Source organism: Zootoca vivipara, chromosome 10, assembly GCF_963506605.1.
Source record: "Zootoca vivipara chromosome 10, rZooViv1.1, whole genome shotgun sequence".
NCBI classification, from domain to species: Eukaryota; Metazoa; Chordata; class Lepidosauria; order Squamata; family Lacertidae; genus Zootoca; species Zootoca vivipara.
This window is the reverse complement of record NC_083285.1, coordinates 51617925-51641834: the sequence shown is the minus strand read 5'-3', so window position 1 is coordinate 51641834 and position 23910 is coordinate 51617925. Positions and strand designations below refer to the sequence as shown.

General features: G+C 46.2%; 1 protein-coding gene across 1 annotated transcript; it reads right to left on the bottom strand.

Moving 5' to 3' along the window:
* Positions 1-1261: 1261 nt before the first annotated feature.
* WEE2 (WEE2 oocyte meiosis inhibiting kinase) lies at positions 1262-21695 on the bottom strand. The gene is made up of 11 exons (XM_035128111.2): positions 21339-21695; positions 16343-16542; positions 12898-12949; positions 10060-10232; positions 7886-8007; positions 6780-6926; positions 5333-5434; positions 4390-4475; positions 4042-4212; positions 3284-3426; positions 1262-2374 (listed from the first exon to the last, which is right to left on the bottom strand). The coding sequence occupies exons 1-11, from the start codon at positions 21693-21695 to the stop codon at positions 2209-2211; spliced, it is 1719 nt and encodes a 572-aa protein (XP_034984002.2). The 3' UTR covers positions 1262-2208.
* Positions 21696-23910: the final 2215 nt, after the last annotated feature.

Here is a 23910-nt window from a genome sequence, read left to right as displayed (position 1 = left end):
CCAATGACAGTCCTACTTCAGAGTAGACCCGTTGGAACGAATGAATCCGAGGAAGACTTCGCTCAGGCACCCGCCCTGTGGAACGCCCTCCCACCAGATTTCAAAGAGAACAACTTCCAGATTTTTAGAAGACACCTGAAGGCAGCCCTGTTTAGGGAAGCTTTTAATGTTTGATGGACTACTGTATTTTAATATTTTGTTGGAAGCCGCCCAGAGTGGCTGGGGAAACCCAGCCAGATGGGCGGGGTATAAATAATAAATTATTATTATTATCCGCTTTTTGGGGGCAACCAACAAAATATTAAAATACAGTAGTCCATCAAACATTAAAAGCTTCCCTAAACAGGGGTATAAATAATAAATTATTATTATCCGCCTTTTGGGGGCAACCAAAATGACGCACCTCTTAAAAATGCTGCCATGGTGTGTGTGGGGGGGAATAGTTGGACTTGGAAGTTGGGTTCCTGAAGACCAGCAGCACTCTTCACAATTGCCCTCACAACCCCCAAAGGGCTTTGTGAGAACTATAGATACGTATGAACACAGGTATGTTGCTACCCAGCACAGGAATCGGCAGACAATGATGTCGGAACACAGTTCTGCCCACAGCCGTCCCTGGGTGGGCTTGAACCCCTTAAAGCTATATCCATTAAAAACATACAGATACTGTAATTACAATAAAACCAGCACCAGCCCTTTCATTAAAAGCCAGTTCCCAAAGGCCTGTTATTCCAAGGTCTTCACCTGCCGGCAGAAGGACAGCAAGGAGGAAGCCAGTCTGACTTTTCTTGGAAGGGAGTTCCAAAGTCCAAGAAGAGCCACCACAACCAAAGGTCTGGACTGATGAGAGATGTCCTCTAGCAGCCTCTGGAGGGCACCATATTGCTTATGCCAGCTCTAGCCCGCCCCCAGCGCAGCCTTTGCACAGCAAAATATGTCACAATGTTTGCAACAGACATTACTCTGGCAAAGTGGAGCAACTCAAAATGCATCCTGGAATCAACCACAAGAGCTGTGTGGTCACAGGTAATGTCATCAGCCCTCCCTTGTATGATCTGAAACGAAATTTCCACACACATACACTTTAGAAGCAAACAAAATTAGAAGCTTTATTCACAAATGTATCACTTTCTTATTTTAAGAAAAAGAATAATTTCTCAACAGCTATAAAATTTGTGCTGTCCAGCAGCTAGTGAAGTAAAGCTATCTTCAGGAAAGTCAGGGAACTCACAGAGAGGCTTGAAGCCCCCCCCCCAAAAAAAAACACTGCTGCAATTGACCAAGTCTTCATGACTGGGCTAGTCAACAAAGCAGTGTTTTGTGTTCAGGAAAACCACAACAGGAGTTAACACTTCGACAGGGGCATAAGGTTTACTTTATTTTATTTATGAACACTTTACATAACATAATCTCCAGAACATCAAGGCGTTCTAAAAAGCACTTATAATTCCCTTCCAATGTGCTTGAAACATCACCACCCATCCCAGACGACACTTGGCAAAAATACAGATCAAACCTTTACCTGTCAGTATTATCAGCCACCCACATTAAGAACAGCAGGTGCTCTATCCTGGACACAAAAAAAGACAGCCATCAAGGCCAGGCTGTATCCTGTCTGCTATTGCTCATGGAAAAAATAATATGTTTCCAAATATAGACTCGTTTTATTCAATCCCCGTTGGCAGTAGGGCTAACCTGTTGATTTTAGAAGGATCGTGTTCATTAGGTCTGTTGAATATAAAATACATATTTTGCATTGGTTACTTTCTCTGGATCTCCAGGTGGGACTTAAATGTTAGTGATGGCAGGGCCCTCCCCAACTGCAAGAAGAACAAGCCAACTGCTGCCTGAATAGTATTCCATTTGAAATATAGCTAGGGTGCGTGTGTTGTTTTTTAAAGTGAAAAACACGAGGTCTTGAAAACACAGGATAACCTAAAAGCTAGAGAAAGGAAATAAAGTTGCACACTCTTCTGATAATCCTGGGAGGGAAAACAAACCCACTCGTTTCAGGCAAAAGGAAGCGACAGACAGGTTTAAAAAGAGATTATGTTGTAATGTGATGTGTAGCAACTATGTCTTACAGGTAGCCAGATTTAGTACTATGACGATCGCATGATGGAAGAAGTAAAAACACAGTCCCTTAAATCTGAAGGTGTCTCTTGTTTCTAAGGGGTGTGTTTTCAGTGATTTGAGGAGCCTAAACCGTCAAAAGCCACCAGCAGTAAAGCTAAACGACCGCGCATTTTTCCCTCCAACCAGACGCTTCTTGCTGTTTGGGTGCTTTGAGTTGGCTCCAGATTCTTGAGGCCGGGCACATTCCAAAAATTTATCCTTTTTGAAGCTCTGGGCAAGACGGGCTGCTCTCAGCTCTCTGAAAAAAGAGGGGAGAATTTGGTACGATTTAACACAAGGGGTTGCCAACATCACACACACATTTGCACATAGAGACTTTCCTTACTGCCCATAGGGCCCCCTTCCACTGTTGAAAGTGGGCTAATAAATAAATAAAATTTCTACTGTTGATAACAGAGTAGGTTGTGGTGTAGTACATAACAGTGTGCTTGGTTGAAGTGTGGGTGGGCAAAACTCTTGCCACTTTATTGGCTCCCCTCCCCAAAGAATCCTGGGAATTGTGGTTTGTTATGGGGTCTTCTAACAAGTCAACACCCACAACAAAATGGACTTCCCAGGATTCTTTTTGGGAAGCCAAGATGGATAAAAGTGGCATAAGAGTGCTTTAAATTGCATGGTGTAGATTTGCCACAACCTCCTTTCTTCCCTTTGCCCTGCCCACTCAAAACTAGCATGGAAAGTCACAGACCCTCCTCCTCACTTTAAAATAGCAGCTGGAGGTAAATAAAACTGGCATGGAAAGTCAGTCTGGGTAATGTCTACTAGGAAGAGGTACCACTCCCAGTGAAGGATTGTACCAGAGGCAGGTGGAAACCCAGATGTCAGAATTCTATGATGAGCAAAATACATGGCTTGGATTTTTTCCCAGACATAAGGCACAGTTGCATTTAGAACAGATAGGAGAAGCATTGCCCATCCAAATGCTGCTGAACTACAACTCCCATAATCGCTGGCCACGCTTGCTTGGGGTCTGGTGGTTGCTGAAGTTCAGTCAACATCTGGAGAGCCAATGATTCTTCACACCTGATTAAGAACATGTTCTCCCTGCAAAGGAGAAGTCGCTTCCAAGCCAGGTAGTCCAATGTCCTTGTTGTTTGCAAATCTTGATTGGCTACTGAAGCGTGAAGGTCTTTTTTTTTTTTTTTACCTTTCCAGCATGGCAATTTTGAACCTCTCCACATTCAGCTGTTCCTGAAGCTGGGCAGCTTTCCCAAGAGAAGGCCGGAGGACGGAGTGTTTGGTTAGTGCAGTGGCTGATGGCCTCACAACTGGATCAGGATGAATCATCAGCTGATGCAAGCAGGGGAAAGAGATTTTTATATTCAGTGATGCGGGTTGGGTAATTTTAGGTGCTGAATTTTCTGGGGGAGGGCAGGCTCTTTAGATGGCAATGTGTTTGGGGCATTACTTCAGCTATGTAGTAAGCCTACCCTGCTACATAACTGGATAGCTCAGTTGGTTAGAGCTTGGTGCTGATAACCCGAAAGGTCGTAGGTTCGATCCTCGTATGGGACAGCTGAGTATTCCTGCATTGCAGGGGATTGGACAATGATCCTCAGGGTCCCTTCCAACTCTATGATTCTATTATTTGAGCACCCTCCTCATTCTGCTGAGTGGGGTCCTTAACTTCTGCCTCAAAGTCCTGATCCAACAGCACCATGGCTCATATTATTGATGTGTGGAAATGTCACTGCTCTCCTCATGCTAGGAACTTAGGAAGCTGTTTTATACTGAATGAGACCATTGTCAATCCAGCTCAGTATTGTTTACACTGGCTGGCAGCAGCTCTTTGGGGTTTCAGGCAGGGGTCTCTCCTGGCCCCACCTGGAACCAAACCTGTGACGTTCTACATGCAAAGCAGGTGCTGTACCACTGAGCTACAGTCCTCCCCCAAAGGACACTCACACTGAGCAGTTCTGCAAAGCCCCGCGACAGCTGCTGAGGGATTAGCGGAAGGTTGCCTTGGCGGATGTGATGCCACAGGGTGCCGTTGGTAGGCAGGGAACCACAGCCTGCTGCCAGAGAGATGGTCAATGCAAGGGCAAAGATGTCTGCTTTGGGCAGGTAGCAGTATTGCTATGGAGGAAGCAGAAGATTTTAAAAGAACACAAATAGTCAAGAGAGGTTATGGACCCAAGTCTGATCATGTTCAAATCGGCATCTCTCTTCAGGAAAAGGGATTTTTACTGGGAAGTGTATATGTTCCTGCTTCTGCTGAAGCCCCCATCAGTCAAAGAAAGCCCACAGCATTACCTCTTGCAAGACTTCATTCGCCAAAAATCGGCTATCACCCTCTTCCACCTGGGGATTGGTTATGGATGTCACATGTCCAAGGTCCCCTAAGGAAAAGAAACTTGTGAGCCATGAAATGCATTAATATGTGCCAGCGGTCTTTGCAAGCTTTCTGCATTCAGCGAGTCCTACCCAAGACAGATTAGTCTGCTGGAGAAACTCAGCATGTGCTACAGAATTTTATTTTATTTATTTTCACTTTTATTACAGATTCGTTTGCCACCCTGGGTTTCTTTGGGAGGAAAGACAAGGTATGAATTTGTTGAGATGGGGAATTATACACCAGGAATGGAGAAACATGTGGTCCTCCGGATGTGGTTGTAGTCCGACTCTCACTAATCCCAGCCAGCAAGGCCATTGATGACAGTTGTAACCCTGCAAACTCTGGAGGCCTCTTCTTGCATGCTGGAACCTACAGCTGGGTTTTCTGGCCTCAGCCTCTCAGTGTTCTAGGCTCACACATACAATATATAATATTTCTTGAGTGAAATGTATTTGTCTACACTTGAGAAGGAAGCTAGCAGGCTGAAGGCAACTTTCCGGTTATATTACTCAAGCCCAGCAGGACCCTGATTAGGCAAGGGCGGCAATCCACCCAACAAAGCAGGAATCAACCCATGGGTGAGCTTGTTGGATATGTTCTATGTGTAAAAAAAAAGAAAGGAATACCCCCCCCCCCAAAACCTACATGCAGTTATGTGCGTTCAGTTGATTCTTGCTGAACCCATTCTAATATCTATTCAGGACCTAGAACAGTTCTACTTGCCCCTCTTCCCACTTATTGTGGCCCTCTCTTCCATGGGTCCCATCTGAAAATTTGGAGCAGGAGAGAGAGATTGGTATATACACCCTAAAAAACATTCAGGTCTTAGCCCTAGAAGCATAGAGTATTTACGCTACCAACCAATTTTATACACCACATTAGAAGAGGCAAAGCCGTCGTCTTCACTGTCGCTCTCCTCCTGACCAGCAGGCCCAATCAGCTTATGACATATAAAGATATTGCCTGTAAATGCAAAGACAGAAAAACAGCACTGAAGCTTGAAATGCCCACACAGATAAATGGCAGTCTGCATTCCACAATCACTTTCTTGCCTGCCACTAAATATCCAATCCGGGGAAGAGAGGAGTCTAGGAAATGCTGTCAGATAGACAAGTGGATTTCCTTTTGGATGGAGCTATGACTGATTTTACGGTTTTAAGCATCAGCACCCCCAAATTCAAGTGAAGCCTAAGAAGATGTCTTTCCAGAGTTTTCCAGCAATCGGGGTACAGTAGGGCTTGTGTTATTTTATTTCAAAGAATCCGCGAGGAAAGGTAAGTATTGCAAAACTGGCTCCTTGTTTGCTGCAGGAAATCCACATTTAGAATATCCCCGTTGCTATATGGTCTCTGCTGGAAGGTGCCCCAATAAGGGACAGCCCACCATCCCACTAGATCAGGGGTGGCCAACTCCCAAGAGACTGCAATCTACTCACAGAGTTTAAAAATTGGCAGTGATCTACCCCCCTTTTTGGGGTTCAGGTCAAAATTGTTGAGTTTTTTCAGGGAGGAGGTAAAATATTGAGCTTTTCTTAGGGGAGCCACAGTTGTTCAGCTTCTTTGGGGGGAGCCAATGATCTACCAGTGATCTACTGCAAACATCCAGTGATCTACTGGTAGATCACGATCTACCTGTTGGACATGCCTGCTCTAGATAATTGGTTTCATTGCCAAACTGTTTTTACCATCAATATGTTTCTCTTGATGTTTGGTTGAACTATACCAGCCCATTAGATTTAGGCAGCAAAGCCTTTGTCTCCTATATGTGTTTTCACTCACCGTCAACCCTGACCTCCAATCAGTCTTTTCTTCCATAGGCTGAACATACCTAGAGTTCCTTCTGCCTATCCTCATATGGTCCGTTTCAGCTTCCTCTCTGTTGTGGGTGCATAGCTTCAGTGAATTAAACTGTAATCTCAACCCTGTTTACTCAGAAGTTGGTCCTACTGAATTCAGTTGGCCAGGTAATTGGGGTTATGTCCAAGTTAGTAACAAGCTAGGCTCAAGTTTCCCTATTCCTTAGAACAAAACCCTAAACAAGGACTGGCACAGTTCCTATTTAAATATGGTGAGCCCCCGTCCCATCTAAAAGCTCAACTGTGCTTAACTCACTTTTCTCAAAGGGTTATGGCAATGTGCTTATGTATGCCGTTCACAAATATTTGACAACTAAAGCACTGACCAAACTGCGGGAGGCAGTGGAAGACAGGATTGCCTGGCATGCTCTGGTCCATGAGGTCACAAAGAGTCGGGCATGACTAAACAACAACAACAACAACAACAAAGCATTACTGAATAGAAATGCTTACTGGGTTTGATGTCCAAGTGAACCAGGCCAGAAGTGTGAATATATTTCAGTCCCATGGAAACTTGCAGCAAGATCTCCTTCAGCTCAGATTCTTTGAAATAATCTGATGTATTTGCCTTTTCCAAAAGCACATCTTGAAGGCTCCCACCTGTGGAAAGCCAAGTGATCACAAGCAGACAGAGTTCCTCGCCCACCTGTTCACAGAGCCTCCTTCTGAAGCAGATTGTGCTCTTTTAGAAGGCAGGAATTTACCGGTAGAAGATCTGGGTAACGGTTAAGTGGTAGCCTCACACTTCTGCCTCTTAGACAGAGTTTTGGTTTGAATCTACTAGCTTCCATCACTTGCATTTCAAAGGGTTTTGATTGACAGCTTCTGCATTGGCTCTTTTATACTGTATAAGGAAACTCCCAACATTTGTGCTAGCCAGGCCCCCAGGTAGATTTTGGTTTCTCTCAGTACTGTATCTTTTTACATATCTTAAATTCAGTTTACCACATTTCCATATCAGTTTGTGATGTTTTATTTATTTTTATTAAAATAATTTCACCAGTGTTTTAGTGCTAATTTCTCCCAATGCATATTTTGTATGTCAAACTTTGCAAGCCATTCCCTAAATATACTGTAATTTTGCCTTCTTTTAACCTTATATGTGCATTTTACGGACACCTGCCCTTAGTATATGCATTTTGTACACATTTTGGTTGGAGAACTGGGCAGAAGTGTACATGCAATGGGAACACCCATTTTTTGCAGATTCTTCTGCTCATGTCGAATGAACGCATGTGGATTTGGTACACTGCAGCCCTCGTGCAAGGGTGGTCCTTAATCACACCATTCCTCATGTTTGGTCCTTTAGAGACCCCAGATTTTGCATTTGGGGTGGAGGTGGGGAGCTTCAATTCCTTATGGCAGTTCGTGAGTCTAGAAAGCAACAGGGTGGCAGCTCATCTTGCTCTTCTGGACTTCCAAACTCCACGAGCATCCATTGACCTCAATTTAAGTACACGAAGGACTTCACAAAGTGCATGTGAATTGAAAGTTTCCGTTAACATGGGAAGTTGAGCAGTATCCTAAGCCCCCACCTCTACCCCCACTGGTATCCTTACCATTGCAGTGCTCATTCTGAATGATCATGTGATCATCTTCTGCCCAAGCTGAGTAATAACGCACAACATGGGGATGATGGCCGAGTACAGCATGGGCATAGACTTCCCGCAAAGCCATTTGCCTAGAGAGAACGAGAGAGAGAGAGAGAAATGACCCATCATTCAAAGAACAATATTGTTGCGAGATCAGGAGTTTGGACAGGGGAGGGTTAATGGAGCCAGACAAGACTTCCTGGAGAACTTGGCAAAGTTCTTCCTTAAATGGCTGGGAAATACATGGAAGGGGATATGCCTCTCTACCCCCACACTTAAAGAAACAATAGAAAGGTAAGTACTGGCAAACCTGAAGTCTCTCACCACTAAGAGATTTCTTGTGGGGGTGGGGGTGGGGAGGAAATAGTATTGTTGTGGAACAAAAGTTCTTAATTCAATGCTAAATTAGATTTAACGGTGCTGGGCATGGACTAAGGCAGTGTTTCCCAACAGGTGGTCCGCGGACCCCCAGGGGTCCGCGAGCTGTGCCAGAGGGGTCCGCAGCGCTGCCCAGCGCTGCCTGGGGCGGCTTCCCGCGTCCGCAGGGAGGGCGTAGTTCAGCACGGTTACTGATTGGCTACAGGAAGCGCCAATCAGAAGGGGCAGCCAATCAGAAGGGGCAGGAAAGAAGTCTCCGCCCAGGCGAGGGAGGGGAAGGCTGGCCGGCAGGAAGAGCGAACCGGAGCGTGGGAGTGTGCGGAGGAATACAGCGCCGGGCCCCGGAGGACATTTCCTGGCGCGCGCCTCCGTCCTGGCTCCCTTGGGGATGATGGGGACGAGGGAGCGCCCTTCCCCGCCAGGGCCTTCGGGAGCTGCGTGCCGGTTCGGCTGCCTTTGGTCCTCGCAGAGGCTGCAATGCACGGCCTGGCGCGCGCGGCGGCGGCGGCGGCTCCGCGGCCTCCCTCCCACCCGCCAGCTGCGTGCCTCAGCTCCCGCCAGTAGCAGACAGAGCGCAAAGCTCTTCCCGGCCCCGCATCACTCTCCTCTTCCCTGGTAGCTCCCGACCCTCTGCAGGAGACTCTCCCGAAGGGGCAGGAGGAGCAAAAGGGAGCCCAGCGCCCCACTTTCCTGGGAATGGAAGAAGATGAGTTCGCCTTCAAAGTGAGCACTTCTTCCATCTTCCATTGCTGGTCCTGAGCCGTACAGAAAAAGTTTGAACGCCAAGAAGGTTTAAAAAATGTATTCTGTGTTTTTACTTGTAACCAGGCAGTTTATATTTTCTCCTGTGGCTGTTCTCCTATGACAGGGTGTTTTTATGTTAATTTGCACATGCATTTCCACCAACTATGAAAACTATTTACTGTAAGATATCATAAATACTAATGTCGATCTGATTCTCAGGGAGCTGTACCACCACAGGAGAGCTATGAGCTGCCTTGCTGAAATCTAAGTAAAAAAATTCCTTCCAGCAGCTCATACCAAAATAAAAAACTTAGTTGGTCTTTAAGGTGCTGCTGGAAGGAATTTTTTTTATTTTGTTTCGACTACGTCAGACCAACACGGCTACCTACCTGAAATCTAAGGTTTGTAGGTGCACAAAAATATTTTGAAAACAGCTGCCTTGGGGTTAGAATCATAGAGTTGGAAGAGACCACAAGGGTCATCTAGTCCAACCCCCTGCAGTGCAGGAACCATCTCTAAACAAATTAATGGGGGTCCTTGTCACAATAGCAGCTCGATGTGGGGTCCTTGAGAAAATTTTGTTGGGAACCCCTGGACTAAGGAAAGGCAAGCCCGGAATGACAAGGGGAAGGAAAAGGTTCATGAAATGCATGGCAGATTTCATTTTTAAATGCTTTCGGTCCACTTTTCGCATGACCTTTTCCAATACTTGGCTAATCTCAAATCCAATTTATTTACACACTGGCTAGAGAGCATATTAGACGATGTGCAATGTGGTTTGGGGAATCCAGAAGCAAACATTGCCTTTTGAGCCTATAGTGGGAAGAACAATGACAATATCTATCATGGTCTATTTAAAGAAGGGTGGGGTGGGAGAGGTAAGCTAAGCAGCCGTGGCACAATTTCTAGCGTCATTCAATCCAGAAATTTATTGACCAATCCACCCAAGGCTCTACTCATTTCATCATGGTGTGTTTGTTTGTGTGTGCATGTGTGTGTGTTCTGCAGTGGTTACTTACTCATCTGAGGAACCAGCAAGGGGTCTCTTGGAGCGCTTGATGGCATAGACGCACCCATCCAGCCTTTTGACGCACTTGTACACGGAGCCAAATTCCCCCACTCCTATTTTCTCCAGCTCCAAGAATTCCTTCTTGTAGCGGGAAACCATGTTGCTCTCACGTAAGAGGAATCTCTGGAGGAGAGAGAGAAGAATCCACGTAAGTTTAAGGCAGGTTGCCCATCAACTCCCGAGCATGACTTGAAGACCTTGCGATGCGAGGCCTTGGGTTCTGGTTCCCGGATGCAGTGATGTCCTTCCAGAAATAGCCAACATTGGTTTCCCATCATCCTTGACCGCTGGCTACCTTGCCTGGTGGGCATTTGAGTCCAGCAAGATCGGGAGTTGGCACCAAGCTGGCTACCCTGCTTTGCACACACAGGATGGTATCCTGGTCCGCTGGAAAAGCTTCCTATCTCCTTCCTGATTTATCAATGAAGGAAGATCACCACCCTTCCGGTATGCCATTTCACAAACTGAAAGTGCCCTTGGTGTCCAGAGTAGTTTGCTATGCAGCATACTACAGATGAAACAAAATTCCCAAGTCGTATCTTTTCCACTTGCAGCGTCAAAGCAGCTGGAGAGGAAGGACTCGGCATGATTTTTTGCAGGAAAAAAAGCCGTGCAAAGGTGAACTATTAAAGACACCCCCCTTCTTTGAAACCGGTTCACCACCACCCGCTTTCAAATGGCAGCCTCAGTGTCAACATTTTGCAAAATATAAAGCCTGATTAACCAAAGAACTGCACCCAATGTGTATTTATGCCCTTGCAGAAAACGCTATTGTTAGCACCCCTCCTGCAAAACATATATTCTACGACAGATGTTCAGATTTAAATCAATAGTGTTGGCATCGTTTCTCTGCTAAGAGCTTCTAAGTAGATCATAGCACTAACCTAGAATTAAACTTGGAGAGGCACAAACATCAAAGCCCTTCAGGGCAGATGGAAATGGATCCAATATGCTGAGTCAAAATACTGCCAGCAGCTGTGCCAACATAAAAGTGCCTGGCCTGCCCCATTTTGTTTCCCTTGGCATGCAATTGCTTTTGACAGCTATGGTCAGCACTCTGTTCCCTATCAGCCCACAACTCTGGCTGAATAATTCGCTCCTTGTGTACGTTATAGCATCAGTGCTGACTCAGAGGCAGAGGGCATCCTATGTGCACAGGAATCCACAGGTTCAATCCCTGTGTTCTCCCACTTAGAAAAGACCCTGACCCAAAGAGCGGCCAATATTAGTAAAATGGAGAATGAGTCTCACCTGGTAGAATGAGTCTCACCTGGTAGAAGAGTTAGATATGGACTGGGACAAGTTTCTTACTAAACCACATTACCTGCAAGTTTGCAGGAGTGAAGGTGCTGCCTTAAATCCCCAGATCAAACCAGTGGCCCCCGGAACTCTGTGCTTCCTCCCCCATTCCTGGCACTCTCCAGATGTTTTGGACTACAGTTCCCATCATCCCTGACTACTGCACATGCTAATTGGGCCTGACGGGAGTTTGAATCTACCACCATCTTAAGGCAGATACTGCAATACATAGACGTCACTTCACTTCTTTGATTGTTATCGATGCTAAGGAAGAACTCTTCAGGTTGTTCTATAATTTATTAGAGTTTACATTATGTTGGGGCGGGAAGTGGGGACATTTCATTTAACTTAATTGAGGAAGAGACTGGAGCACATTATACGGTCAAACCTAAGCTAGCTTTATCAAGGTTCACAGCAAACAAATACTGTAAGCATTTTGTGTAAGTTGGAATTTGTTAATTTTGGGAATCGAAATTTAGGAATTTGTTGATTTCTGACCAAGATATGATCAACCCATGTACAGGGTTGCGTGTAAAGTTAGTCCAATGCAGGTGAGACCCGTTAATTTCAATAAACATTAGTAGCTTGGGCCCATTCATTATAGTGAGTCTGAGTATTTTAGTTATTTTTGCTTTCGCATCCCACATTTTCTCAAAGAAGCTCAAGGTAGCATACATGGTGTTCCCTCTCTCTGTATTATTCTCACAACCACCCTGTGAGACGGTTTAGACCAGGCACCCCCAAACTGTGGCCCCCCAGATGTTTTGGCCTACAACTCCCATGATCCCTAGCTAACAGGACCAGTGGTCAGGGATGATGGGAATTGTAGTCCAAAACATCTGGAGGGCCGAAGTTTGGGGATGCCTGGGTTAGACCAAGAGACAGTGCCTGGTTCAAGGTCAACCAGAGAGCTTCATGGCTGAGTGGGGATTTGACCCTGGTTCTCCAGGTCCTAGTCTAATACCTGAAAACCTTCTCCACCCGATTCATTTATGGCAAGTGCATTACTACCAGGGGAATCACTGAAAATGGGCAGGAGAGGGTAGAACTGGAAGAAAACAGGGAGCTGAACTTCCAAGTAGTTTTAAAGCTGAACCAAAGTAAACTTTCAACTTGGCCTTCAGCCTGTACCTCAGCTTATTAGCCGTACTTTATAACCTAAAACTGAGATCGGATGCAACACATAGTTTAGTTGTGAACGGTGTTGTTGTTGAAGCCTGTTAAGTAACTGTCTGGTGTTGTAATAACTATTGCCTTGCACCACCTAATTTTTCCTCTCCACCCCATTTCATTAAAATGTAAAACTATAGGCTTTCTTTTAAAATATACAATGAAAAGGAAGTCAGTGATAAGATTGCTCTCTGTGTTACAGTAATAACATTGTCTGCTGCTATAGGCCCACAAACAGTTTTCCCTCTTTCAGTATTAAACCGATAACTTATGGCCATGTTGCTTTTTGTGCACCTGTTTGAAGAAACACACTACTTACCTTGGCTGGCAACCCTGGTTCCACCTGGCTCTCTTTTTGGCTGGGATCATCCCTGAAACGGTAAGTTTAATCACATGAAGAAGCATCCCGGTTGCAAAGACAAGACACAACTCCCAACTCTATTATTCAGTTTCACCATTTAAATATTTCAAACACCAGCTTCAGGAACTTCTCAAGCTGCGTGAAGTATTTATGTAGGCATTTCCCCATAAGCATAAGAGACCACTAGGGAAAAAAATCACTCAAAGACCACAGCCCTCAATTTAGGGCGATCGACATTCTAGTTTACAATCAATTCAGATTTCAAATGAGTGCACAGCTGCCCTGACATCTGCAGGCAGAAGGGGTTAGTGATGCAGCATTTTAAACACATGAAATCCAATTCCAGTCTTTGTGAAATCTGAGACACTTGGAAACAAGCATTCATCCAACTCTGACAGATCTGAGGTTAGGGGATCGATTTGGTGATACCACCAATTTATATGTTGTTTCATTGGCATAGCCAGGGTTCTTGTTTGGGGGGGGGCAGAACCAACGTGATTAGTTAGTTAAGTATTTCTGTTGTTTTACTTGATCTAAAGAGGGGCAACTGCTATGCCCATCTTAAGTTTTGCATGTATTTATTCCTAAGCCTGCCCTGTCCCATTTCTGCAGTAACCTGGCAATTTCTAGTTTTTTAAAATGCTGCAGGAAAATTTGTGTTTTATCCTTAAACAGTATTTTATCATAACACACATACTTAAATATTTATTTTATATTCCAATCTATGCATTTCTAAACCAGTTTAACCCTTGAATAAAGTGCTTAAGGCATTTTGCTACATATCTCCTCCTTTCTAAGCCGGCAGTACTGCAAAATTCTGAGAAGTGCAGAATCCCAAAGATTTGTGCTATTAGTCTGGGAGGTGCAGATCGGTTTAGTTTGCTTTAAAATGCAGACCAAATGACATCCTCCACCATCCCTACCTGCAGAGAGCTTAATTTTTAAAATCCTACTTTTTTCCCTTCCTGTGCCTGAAGATACAGGAATAACTCCTGCAGTTGAAAGCAATTAAGCTTCTCGGTTAGCCTTTGGCATCCGAACACATATTGATGCAATGCGGATTGCTTAGTGACAGTTGATTACGCATTGACAACTGACAGCTGTTGGTTGGACCAGTGAAGGCTGAAACCTGTCTTTCCACAGTAGGCCATCCGATTAGATGTACCATGACCCATTGTCAGTAATCTTTACAGTCAAGCGCCATTATGCTTTTCACTCATACAATACTCCCTGCATGCTAGTTTCCCCAGCTAGGCATGGCTTTGAGAATCAGGGGTGGGGGATGGGAGTGGAAGAATAATATTCCTATTATTTCTAAAAAATCATCAACCAAGCAACTGAAACCACCAAGGCGGCCATTATCAGACCCCTAGGCCCCTGCCAGGCTGCTAGGCCCGGGGGGGGGGGGGGAAGAGTGTGAACGCCCATATCGCAGGTAGCCCATAACGCCCATATTGCTAGGCTCGGGGGGGGGGGGGAGAGAGAGAGAGGGAGTGCCCGGATCGCAGATCGCAGCATGGCCTTTGTTTTAGGAAGCTCCCTGCCAGGCTGCCGGGCCCACACTAGGCCCGGGGGGGGGGGGCAGAAGGGCGACCGCCCGAGTCGCAGGCTGCAGCACGGCCTTTATTTTATGTAGGCCCCTGTAAAACAGGGGGACTCTGAGGCTCACAGGGATCTGAAGGGGGCCTATTACCCTCCATTTGACAGACTAACGCACAGCAACACGTGCAGGGCCAGCTAGTTATTTCTAAAAATCTATTTTTTGTAAACATACAAAACACACGCAGCCTATTATTTAACACTAATAAACAGACACAACGCAGAACGCTTTCCGCATCCCCCCCCCGCCCACCTCCATCCAGGAAGATTGCCAATTCTTAGCTTTGCGGTGTGCTCCAATGGTTTAAGAGAGTCACACAGAGAGGTTATTAGAGTGGCGCTTTTATTGATCAACACAGCACTTGCTGGATGTCTCCTTTACACGCAGCAAAGACAAAGGAGCCCTCTTTGGATTGAGGCAAAGGCTTTCAAAGCTTTCTATTGTTAAGAGAACCTTTCTGCCCAGAACTCCCAGAATCCCGACAGTTTTATCCAATACTCTGCTTGATGCAAGAAGTCCAGAGCATCCCCAACAGCAATAGAGTGTGTTTTGAAGTGAAGCAGCTGAGCAGGACAGCCTCCCCTCACCAGAGCCATGCTCCCAGGAAAGCCTCCAAAAAAAATCAAGAAGCTGTATTGACCCACAAACCCATTGAGCTTCAAGAAAACATATTTTGCCTCTGATGATCAAGGCACTATGCCCAGTTTCTGGGGAGCATAAGTAGGGAGAATGCTTTCTGTCTTCCACTGCAAGAATGGGATACTGAACTAGATTTCATTTGAAACACAAACCATCTTGCGAGGAAGGAGGAGGAGCGATCTGCTTTGCATGCAGAAGACACCCCAGGTTCAGTCCCTAGCATCTCCAGGTAAGATTGGGAATGTCAACAGCCTGAAACCCTGGAGTCCAAACAGGTTATTCTCAGCTTGGTGGGTCAATAGTCTGATATTGATATAAAGGAGCTTCCAAACCACCCGCTCCATAGATGACTGTACAGCCTCTGGAGAGAATTCTGTTGTGGATTGTAGGGCACATGCTCAGTTCATGTAGGCAGCCCAGTTGGGCCTCTTCAACCACCGTGAAGGCATTTTTCAGAACACTCTGCTGAGACCATATAACACTGGTCTTAAAGAATCTAAATCGGCTCCCAGTACCTTTCCAAGTACAATTCAAAGTGTTGGTGCTGACTTTAAAAGCCCTAAACGGCCTCAGCCCAGTATACCTGAAGGAGCGTCTCCACCCCCATTGTTCAGCCTGGACACTGAGGTCCAGCTCTGAGGGCCTTCTGGCAGTTCCCTCTCAGAGAAGTGAGGTTACATGGAACCAGGCAGAGGGCCTTTTCGGTAGTGGTGCATGCCCTGTGGAACGCCCTCCCATCAGATGTCAAGGAAATAAACAACTATCTGACTTATAGAAGACATCTGAAGGCAGCCCTGATTTGGGAAGTTTTTAATGTTTGATGTTTTCTCGTGTTTTTAATATTCTGTTGGGAGCCGCCCAGAGTGGCTGGGGAAACCCAGCCAGATGGGCAGGGTATAAATAATAATAATAATAATAATAATAATTATTATTATTATTATTATTATTATTATTATTATTATTATTATTGCAAAGGGATGTCAGACGTTTATAGCAGGCAAGCTGTCAGAAGAAGCTTGTCCATTGTTATCAAACTTCTCATTCATGAGGCCCTGCAACACAGTATTAAAAACCAATGGGCTACAAGATGGCTACCCTCATATCTCCCCTTTGCCCCCTATAGAATACAGTATATATTCTTAAGAAAAAATAGAAAACACTCACAGCTCCCCTCTGGCTTTCCTCTTGCCACTGGGATGGAAAACCATTTGCCGATAAGACTCTGGTGTAAAGGGGTTAATGTTAACTAAGGAAGCGGGGGGAGTTTCCTCGGAGTCAGGGCAGGAAGTGAACCTCAGGTTCCTCATCCCTTTGGAGGGGAACTTTCCCACAGGTGAAGGGAAAGCTGTCTTGGACAAGAGGCTCTAGATTGAAAACAACAACAGACAGTCAACAGAGAACAGTGTAGTCCACTAGCATCACCCTGCAATAAAGAGGAAGGTCATAAGGACCATACAGTGGTACCTCGACTTACGAAGGCGATCCATTCCGCGGCGCTCTTCGTAAGTCGAAACCTTCGGATGTTGAAGCGTCCATTTTGCGCATGCGCGAAGCACCATTTTGCGCTTTGCACATGCGGTGAAAATACTTCTGGGTTTGCCGACTTCATAAGTCGAAACCTTCGGAAGTCGAGGTACCACTGTAAATGCTTGCTATTCCCAAACTCACCAATGCCTGTAACACCACATTAAGAAATACCTTGTTAAGCCAGGGGTAGGCAATGTAGTGCCCGCCAGATGTTGGATTCTCAACTCCCATCAGGCCTAGTCAACCTGGCCTATGGAAAGGGACTGTGGGAGCTGTCCAACAACACCTGGAGAACCAGTTTCCCCACCTTTGTTATGCTTTGAAGTGCCAGTGGGTTAGGAATGTAAAAGACCTGCCTGGCTACATCAGACCAAGATGAGCTTAAAGCTGCAATAAATTTGATTGATTGGTCCATCCGAGCCAGTGTTAGGATAATGGAAGTCCAGCCACATCTGGAAGGATCCACAATGGCTGCACCTGCTACACAAATTGCAGCTGGAATACCAGAGTCATGTGTAGGCTTTGACTTCCCGTCAAGTCGAATCCTTGTCAGCCATATGGATTTAAATCACAAAAAGGGGGTCTTTCAACTATGCTACTATCACAGTAGGCTATTTTTGGCAGCAAAGCTTAAATACAGAACTGCAGGTGCCAGGAGGATCTGCCTTAACAAGCAGGAAGATGAAGGGGATTTTCTAAATTGCTCCATTTCAAACCTTAAGAGAGCAAAAACGCAATTAAGAGACTCACTCAGGATTGTGTCTTTATAGCTCGCAGAAGCTCCACATCCAAGCCTGGGACTCAGAAGTGACAGAAGCTGCTTTGAAGTAAAGCTTGTTCCTGCAATGCTACTTGAAGTCATTTTGTTGGTAAAAATATATACATACACACACAGTATGGTGCCCCCATTAGAAGGAACTTCAGCAGAGACTCTCAACAGTCAACTATTCATCTGAGAGAATGTAGGTGCTGCTTTTACAATGCTAGGGGGAGAAGAACCACTGAAGGTATTTCTATCTACCTGGCCCAGCATCACTTGTTAAGCAGGTGTACAATTCCTCCAAGGAGCATAAGGCATCAGGCATGCTTCGCCTGCTCCCCAATTGTACCCTCATAACAACCTCGTGAAGTAGATTCAACTGAGAGAGAGCAGTCGCTCATGGCCAAGTGAAGATTTGAACGTGGGTTTCTCCAGTCTCAGTCTATGACACTAACCACTGCATGGCACTTCCTTTTATAGGTACCATACTATTGGGACACGGGGCACTGGACAGTAGAGGTTAATGGCACCAGAATGACTACAAGTGTTCCTTAACAGTCAGTGGAAAAGTTGCCAGGTATGTCCTGTTAGCCAAGCGGTAAAGATAAAGGTCCAGTCGTGACCGACTCTGGGGACGCGGCGCTCATCTCGCGTTATTGGCCGAGGGAGCCGACGTACAGCTTCCAGGTCATGTGGCCAGCATGACTAAGCCACTTCTGGCGAACCAGAGCAGCGCACGTAAACACCGTTTACCTTCCCGCTGGAGCGGTACCTATTTATCTACTTGCATTTTGACGTGCTTTCGAACTGCTTGGTTGGCAGGAGCTGGGACTGAACAACGGGAACTCACCCCATCGCAGGGATTCGAACCGCCAACCTCCTGATCGGCAAGCCCTAGGCTCCGTGGTTTAACCCAAAGCGCCACCCGCATCCGACAGCTAAGTGGTAGTGGTTGCTTTCTGAGTAGTTTGGAAATATGTAGAAGGTGGAACTGCCTTTATCCCTCCACTCCAAGCTAAAGATGTAATCTAGGTATGTGTGGGTATTTGTGAAAGGGAACAGAGATGATAGAGGGCTAGGTGAGCATGTGAACATACCTGGGCGGGCTTCAGGTTCATGTCCTCCCCTCTTTGAGTGCGGCTGCACTCAGTAGTCTCTGTCTCGTTTCTATTCTAACCATAGGTAAAGGTAAAGGGGCCCCTGACCATCAGGTCCAGTCGTGTCCGACTCTGGGGTTGCGGCGCTCATCCTGCTCTATAGGCCAAGGGAGCCGGCGTTTGTCCGCAGACAGCCTCTGGGTCATGTGGCCAGCATGACAAAGCTGCTTCTGGCGAACCACAGCAGCGCACGGAAACGCCGTTTACCTTCCCGACGGAGCGGTCCCTATTTATCTACTTGCACTTTGATGTGCTTTCGAACTGCTAGGTGGGCAGGAGCTGGGACCGAGCAACGGGAGCTCACCCCGTTGCAGGGATTCGAACCGCCGGCCTTCTGATCAGCAAGCCCTAGACTCTGTGGTTTAACCCACAGCGCCACCTGGGTTGCCACATTCTAACCATAGTTATGTGTTATGTCCAAACCCTGACCTACTATACTTTAGTATACTACTGTACTTTGGTTTACTGAAACATGGCACACTGATTCTTCAGTTTATGAAGCCGGCTAGTTTCAATATACCACACTTAAGATTAAGCAGGGGGCAGACAAAATGCTAAATAGCACTTCAATGAAACCAGAAACAGATTTCTGATCTCCTTATGACCACTAAGGAGGTGGAAAGCAAAAGAAAAAAAGCCCGAGCCTCAGCCAGGCTCATTCACATAACCCTAAATTATCGTTTAGTGTTATATGTCTAAAACAGATCAGAGGAGGAGATGAGTTTGGGGGCTCTGTAAACTAACAGTGTTTAGTGGTGCTGGCTGCCTCTCTGGAAGTTTGATGTGGGACATTGGAATTTGCAGTTAAGAGTGTTCAGTCTGGTTCTAGGACAAAAGGTAAAGGGACCCCTGACCGTTAGGTCCAGTTGCGGACGACTCTGGGGTAGCGGCACTCATCTCACTTTACTGGCCGAGGAAGCCGGCATACAGCTTCCGGGTCATGTGGCCAGCATGACTAAGCCGTTTCTGGCGAACCAGAGCAGCGCACGGAAACACCGTTTACCTTCCCGCTGGAGTGGTACCTATTTATCTACTTGCACTTTGACGTGCTTTCGAACTGCTAGGTTGGCAGGAGCTGGGACCGAGCAACGGGAACTCACCCCGTTGTGGGGATTCGAACCGCCGACCTTCTGATCAGCAAGCCCTAGGCTCAGTGGTTTAGGACGAAACTTGTCCCCAAATTCTCAGCAGTTCTTGTCATTTGAAAGAGTTTTCTATTTTTCTGGCCTTATGCATATGGTACTTTAGAATCTCAGTCCACACACAGTTGAACTTATCGTATCGTTTGCGAGCTGGCCTGTGCACTTCCCTTTCTGTGAAACATTTCTCCAGCACTCTGCAGTCTTCCCAGCTGCCCAAACTTCCTGATCTGAGGAAGACCTATGGGATGAGTTGCCTCATGACATCTTCCCGTGCTTCAGATTAAAGCACGGGAAGATAGGGAAGCTGGCTACCAAGCACTTGAGATTAGTATGTCAAATGCTTTTGTTCAAGGGAAGTCTTTAAACAGAGAGTTCTCCACAATCATTTATTTAGAAGTAAGAGATTTCGCTTTAAAAGAACCCCAAGCATAAACAACTGGAAGGCACCCAGTAAGCAGCCTCCCCAGCTTCCTGTGCTTGGAGGAAAGTCCAGCCATGATTATCATGCTGTTTTCAGGAAGCACACATACCCCAAAACACTGCTGAATGCAGGGCACCAGAGACATGGTGTAAAGCAGGCATAGGCAACCTTGGCTCTCCAGATGTTTTGGAACTACAATTCCCATGATCCCTGACCACTGGCCCTGTTAGCTAGGGATCATGGGAGTTGTAGTTCCAAAACAGCTGGAGAGTTACGGCTGCATATGCCTGGTGTAGAGGTTAGCACAGGCATCCCCAAACTGTGGCCCTCCAGATGTTTTGGCCTACAACTCCCATGATCCCTAGCTAACAGGACCGGTTGTCAGGGATAATGGGAATTATAGTCCAAAACATCTGGAGGGCCGAAATTTGGGGGTGCCTAGGGAACGCAGGTGGCGCTGTGGGTTAAACCACAGAGCCTAGGGCTTGCTGATCAGAAGGTCGCCAGTTCGAATCCCTGCAACGGGGTGAGCTCCCGTTGCTCGGTCCCAGCTCCTGCCAACCTAGCAGTTCGTAAGTACGTCAAAGTGCAAGTAGATAAATAGGAACCGCTACAGCGGGAAGGTAAACTGCATTTCCGTGTGCTGCTCTGGTTCGCCAGAAGTGGCTTTGTCATGCTGGCCACATAACCTGGAAGCTGTACGCCGGCTCCCTCGGCCAATAATGCGAGATGAGCGCCACAACCCCACGACTGGACCTAATGGTCAGGGGTCCCTTTACCTTTACCTAGGTTAGCATATCAAACTAGGACCTGGAAGACCAGAGTTGAAATCCCCATTCAGGTATGAAGTTCACCAGGCCCCAGGTCAGTCACTGCCTCATGGCCTACCGCACAGGGTTGTTCTGAGGATGAAATGTGGAGGGGGAGAACCATGTACGCCACTTTGTGAGCCCCTTGGAGGAAGATGGAGTCTAAAAGCTACAGTAGTAGAAATATTAAGTTTTGTAGAATAAAAAAAAGGAAGTCCACAAAGACTCCTCAACCACGTTGAAAGTCTAACAACTACAACCAAAGCCTTGCCTCCCCCCACGCCACCCCGTGAGGATTTTTAAACACAATGTGCCATATAAATACACCCACCACATCACCTTACCTTTGGAGTGTGTGGGGTGTCACAGAGCTGGAGCTTTTGCCAGGTGATGTAGTGCAGCGGCGTCCCAGGATAATCTTCCAAAGGGAGAGGTTTCTTCCTCAGAGATTCCTTACCTTTCCTCACTGGACTTGCCCACGATTTCGGGAAAGAAAGGTCATCCAGCGGCCTCTGCGGGGTGACTGGAACAGGGCAGTTTACTCTCCAGTTCCCAGTCTCCCAGTTTTTCTGAGGGGTGACATGACTTGGCTCTTCCTCTTGCATGCTATTGTCTTCTTCCAACTCAGTGTCTTCTCCACAACTTGAAAAGTCCAGCTTCTGGATGAAGTTATTACCGCTGCTGCTCTCCCAGTTATCCATGGCAGCTGGAAAGAAACAAAGCACACAGCCCAGAGATTAGCCTTTTGCAATACCGGTACCTGTCTCAGCCTTGGAAGTTACACCTAGCCTAAGGCTCCAGGAACAAATTCCTTCAAAACAAAGTTCTTAGATACTTTCCCCTTCAATCTTCTCAACTGCGCAATTTCACACAATGCAAAGGCCACACAAACGACCTTGATTTTGTCCCCAGAGTCGTGTTTCCCTGCAAGAGCTAGTTTTCAACTTTTACTCAATATACACAGACATCCATTTTGAATAATCCCACAGCTACACTGGCATGAGAAGACATACTCCATTAAAAAAAAGAAAAATAGTAAGAGAGAGAGAGAGAGAGAGAGAGAGAGAGACTCTGAAACGACTCAGGAATAAGGGTATTATTATATTAACCCCGAAATTCTATGTGCACTGCTTTGGGAATTAGCCCCACTGAACTCACTGGGAGTTTTTCCAAGTAAATGTGAATAGTCTATGGCTACACACAGGTCTCATATTAATCAGGAATAAGCATTTATTCCACAGCTGTCCTCACACAAGGGGTTAAGTCAGTACATACAGAAACTAGGCAGAGAAAAGCCCCACATAATAATCCCTTTACGCAGATCTCCAGAAGGAAGGCCCTATGCCACAGCCAGATGCAAAGGCACCCAGCCAACTAGCAAACATTTTCTGACATGGCCCATTCTGCCTGGAAAAACTGGCCCTTAATAATGCCCTCACAGAATTTATAACTGCTCCAACCCACTGCCATTAAAAACCAACAATTAAAAGCACAGCATCACCTGTGTTCAAAATGACCCCATACCATTTCCTGCTCTTTGCTTCCTGCTTAACCTACTGAATTGCAGGTCTGGCCTTACAGTGCATGCTGGGATTGAGGTTTTGCAAAATGCCACTTAAGAGCAGTTCCCTTCCCTGCATAGCTTCCTGTTTTTCATCATGGTCCATCCTGCAAGGACTTGCATCCATGCATGAGAAGTAAGGCCGGTGAGCAGTGGGTTTGCTGGCGATACAAAATTGTTCAGAGTGGCTAAAACAGAAAGAAGATGGCAAAGAGGTCCAAAAGGAGATCTCCAAACGGTGTGAATGGACATGATTTCGCAGATATGCTCATGGGGTCTGAAACCGACCAGGAATGAGACTTTGGGGGTCCCAGTAAACGGCTCACTGCAGCTGTGGGGGGGGGGAAGGCAAATTCCATACTAGGGATCATTAAGAATTTAAAATAAAACTTCCCCTTTCACAGAGCAGTTATTGAAATCTGCGGTGTAACTGCACTTGGGAGCAGTAGTGTGTACAGTTCTGGCCGCCTTGCCTCAAGAAGAATATTGTAGAGTTGGTATGGAGAAAATGGTTAGAGAAATGTTGTTCTCCACAACTCGAGGCCATCCACTGCAGCTTAAATGTTGGAAGATTCAGGACAGGCAAAAGAAAGGTTAAACCACTGAGCCTAGGGCTTGCTGATCAGAAGGTCAGCGGTTCGAATCCCTGCGATGGGGTGAGCTCCCGTTGCTCGGTCCCAGCTCCTGCCAACCTAGCAGTTCGAAAGCACGTCAAAATGCAAGTAGATATATAGGAACCGCTACAGCGGGAAGGTAAACGGCATTTCCGTGTGCTGTTCTGGTTTGCCAGAAGCGGCTTTGTCATGCTGGCCACATGATCTGGAAGCTATACGCTGTCTCCCTCAGCCAATAATGTGAGATGAGCGCGCAACCCCAGAGTCGGTCACGACTGGACCTAATGGTCAGGGGTCCCTTTACCTTTACCTTTAAACCATGGAATTCCTTCCCAAAAGAGGCAGTGACAGCCACCAACTTGTGAGGCATTAAAAGACGATTAGGCACATTTGAGGAGGGTAAGGGTATCAGTGGCAGGTATGCTATGGCATGATCTCTTTGCTGGTCTATCTTTAGCGTCTGCATGTTTCGGATTTTCTGGCCGATTGGCTCTGAAGCTAATTGTTATGATTTGTTAGTATTTGTATTGTTGTTATGTCTTGTGTTTGTGTTCTGGATGGTAAACCTCTTTGGAAAAATAGGCAACATATTTGCAAGTCCAGAGGGAAGTCCTATTGAACTTGGTGGAGAATTGTGAGTAAGCTGAAGTGCCAGAAAGGAAGTCCCATTTCTGATTGGGCACCCCCAGAGATTGTGCCTTTACGATGTAATCCTGTGTGCAGAGGAACTTGCAACCAAAT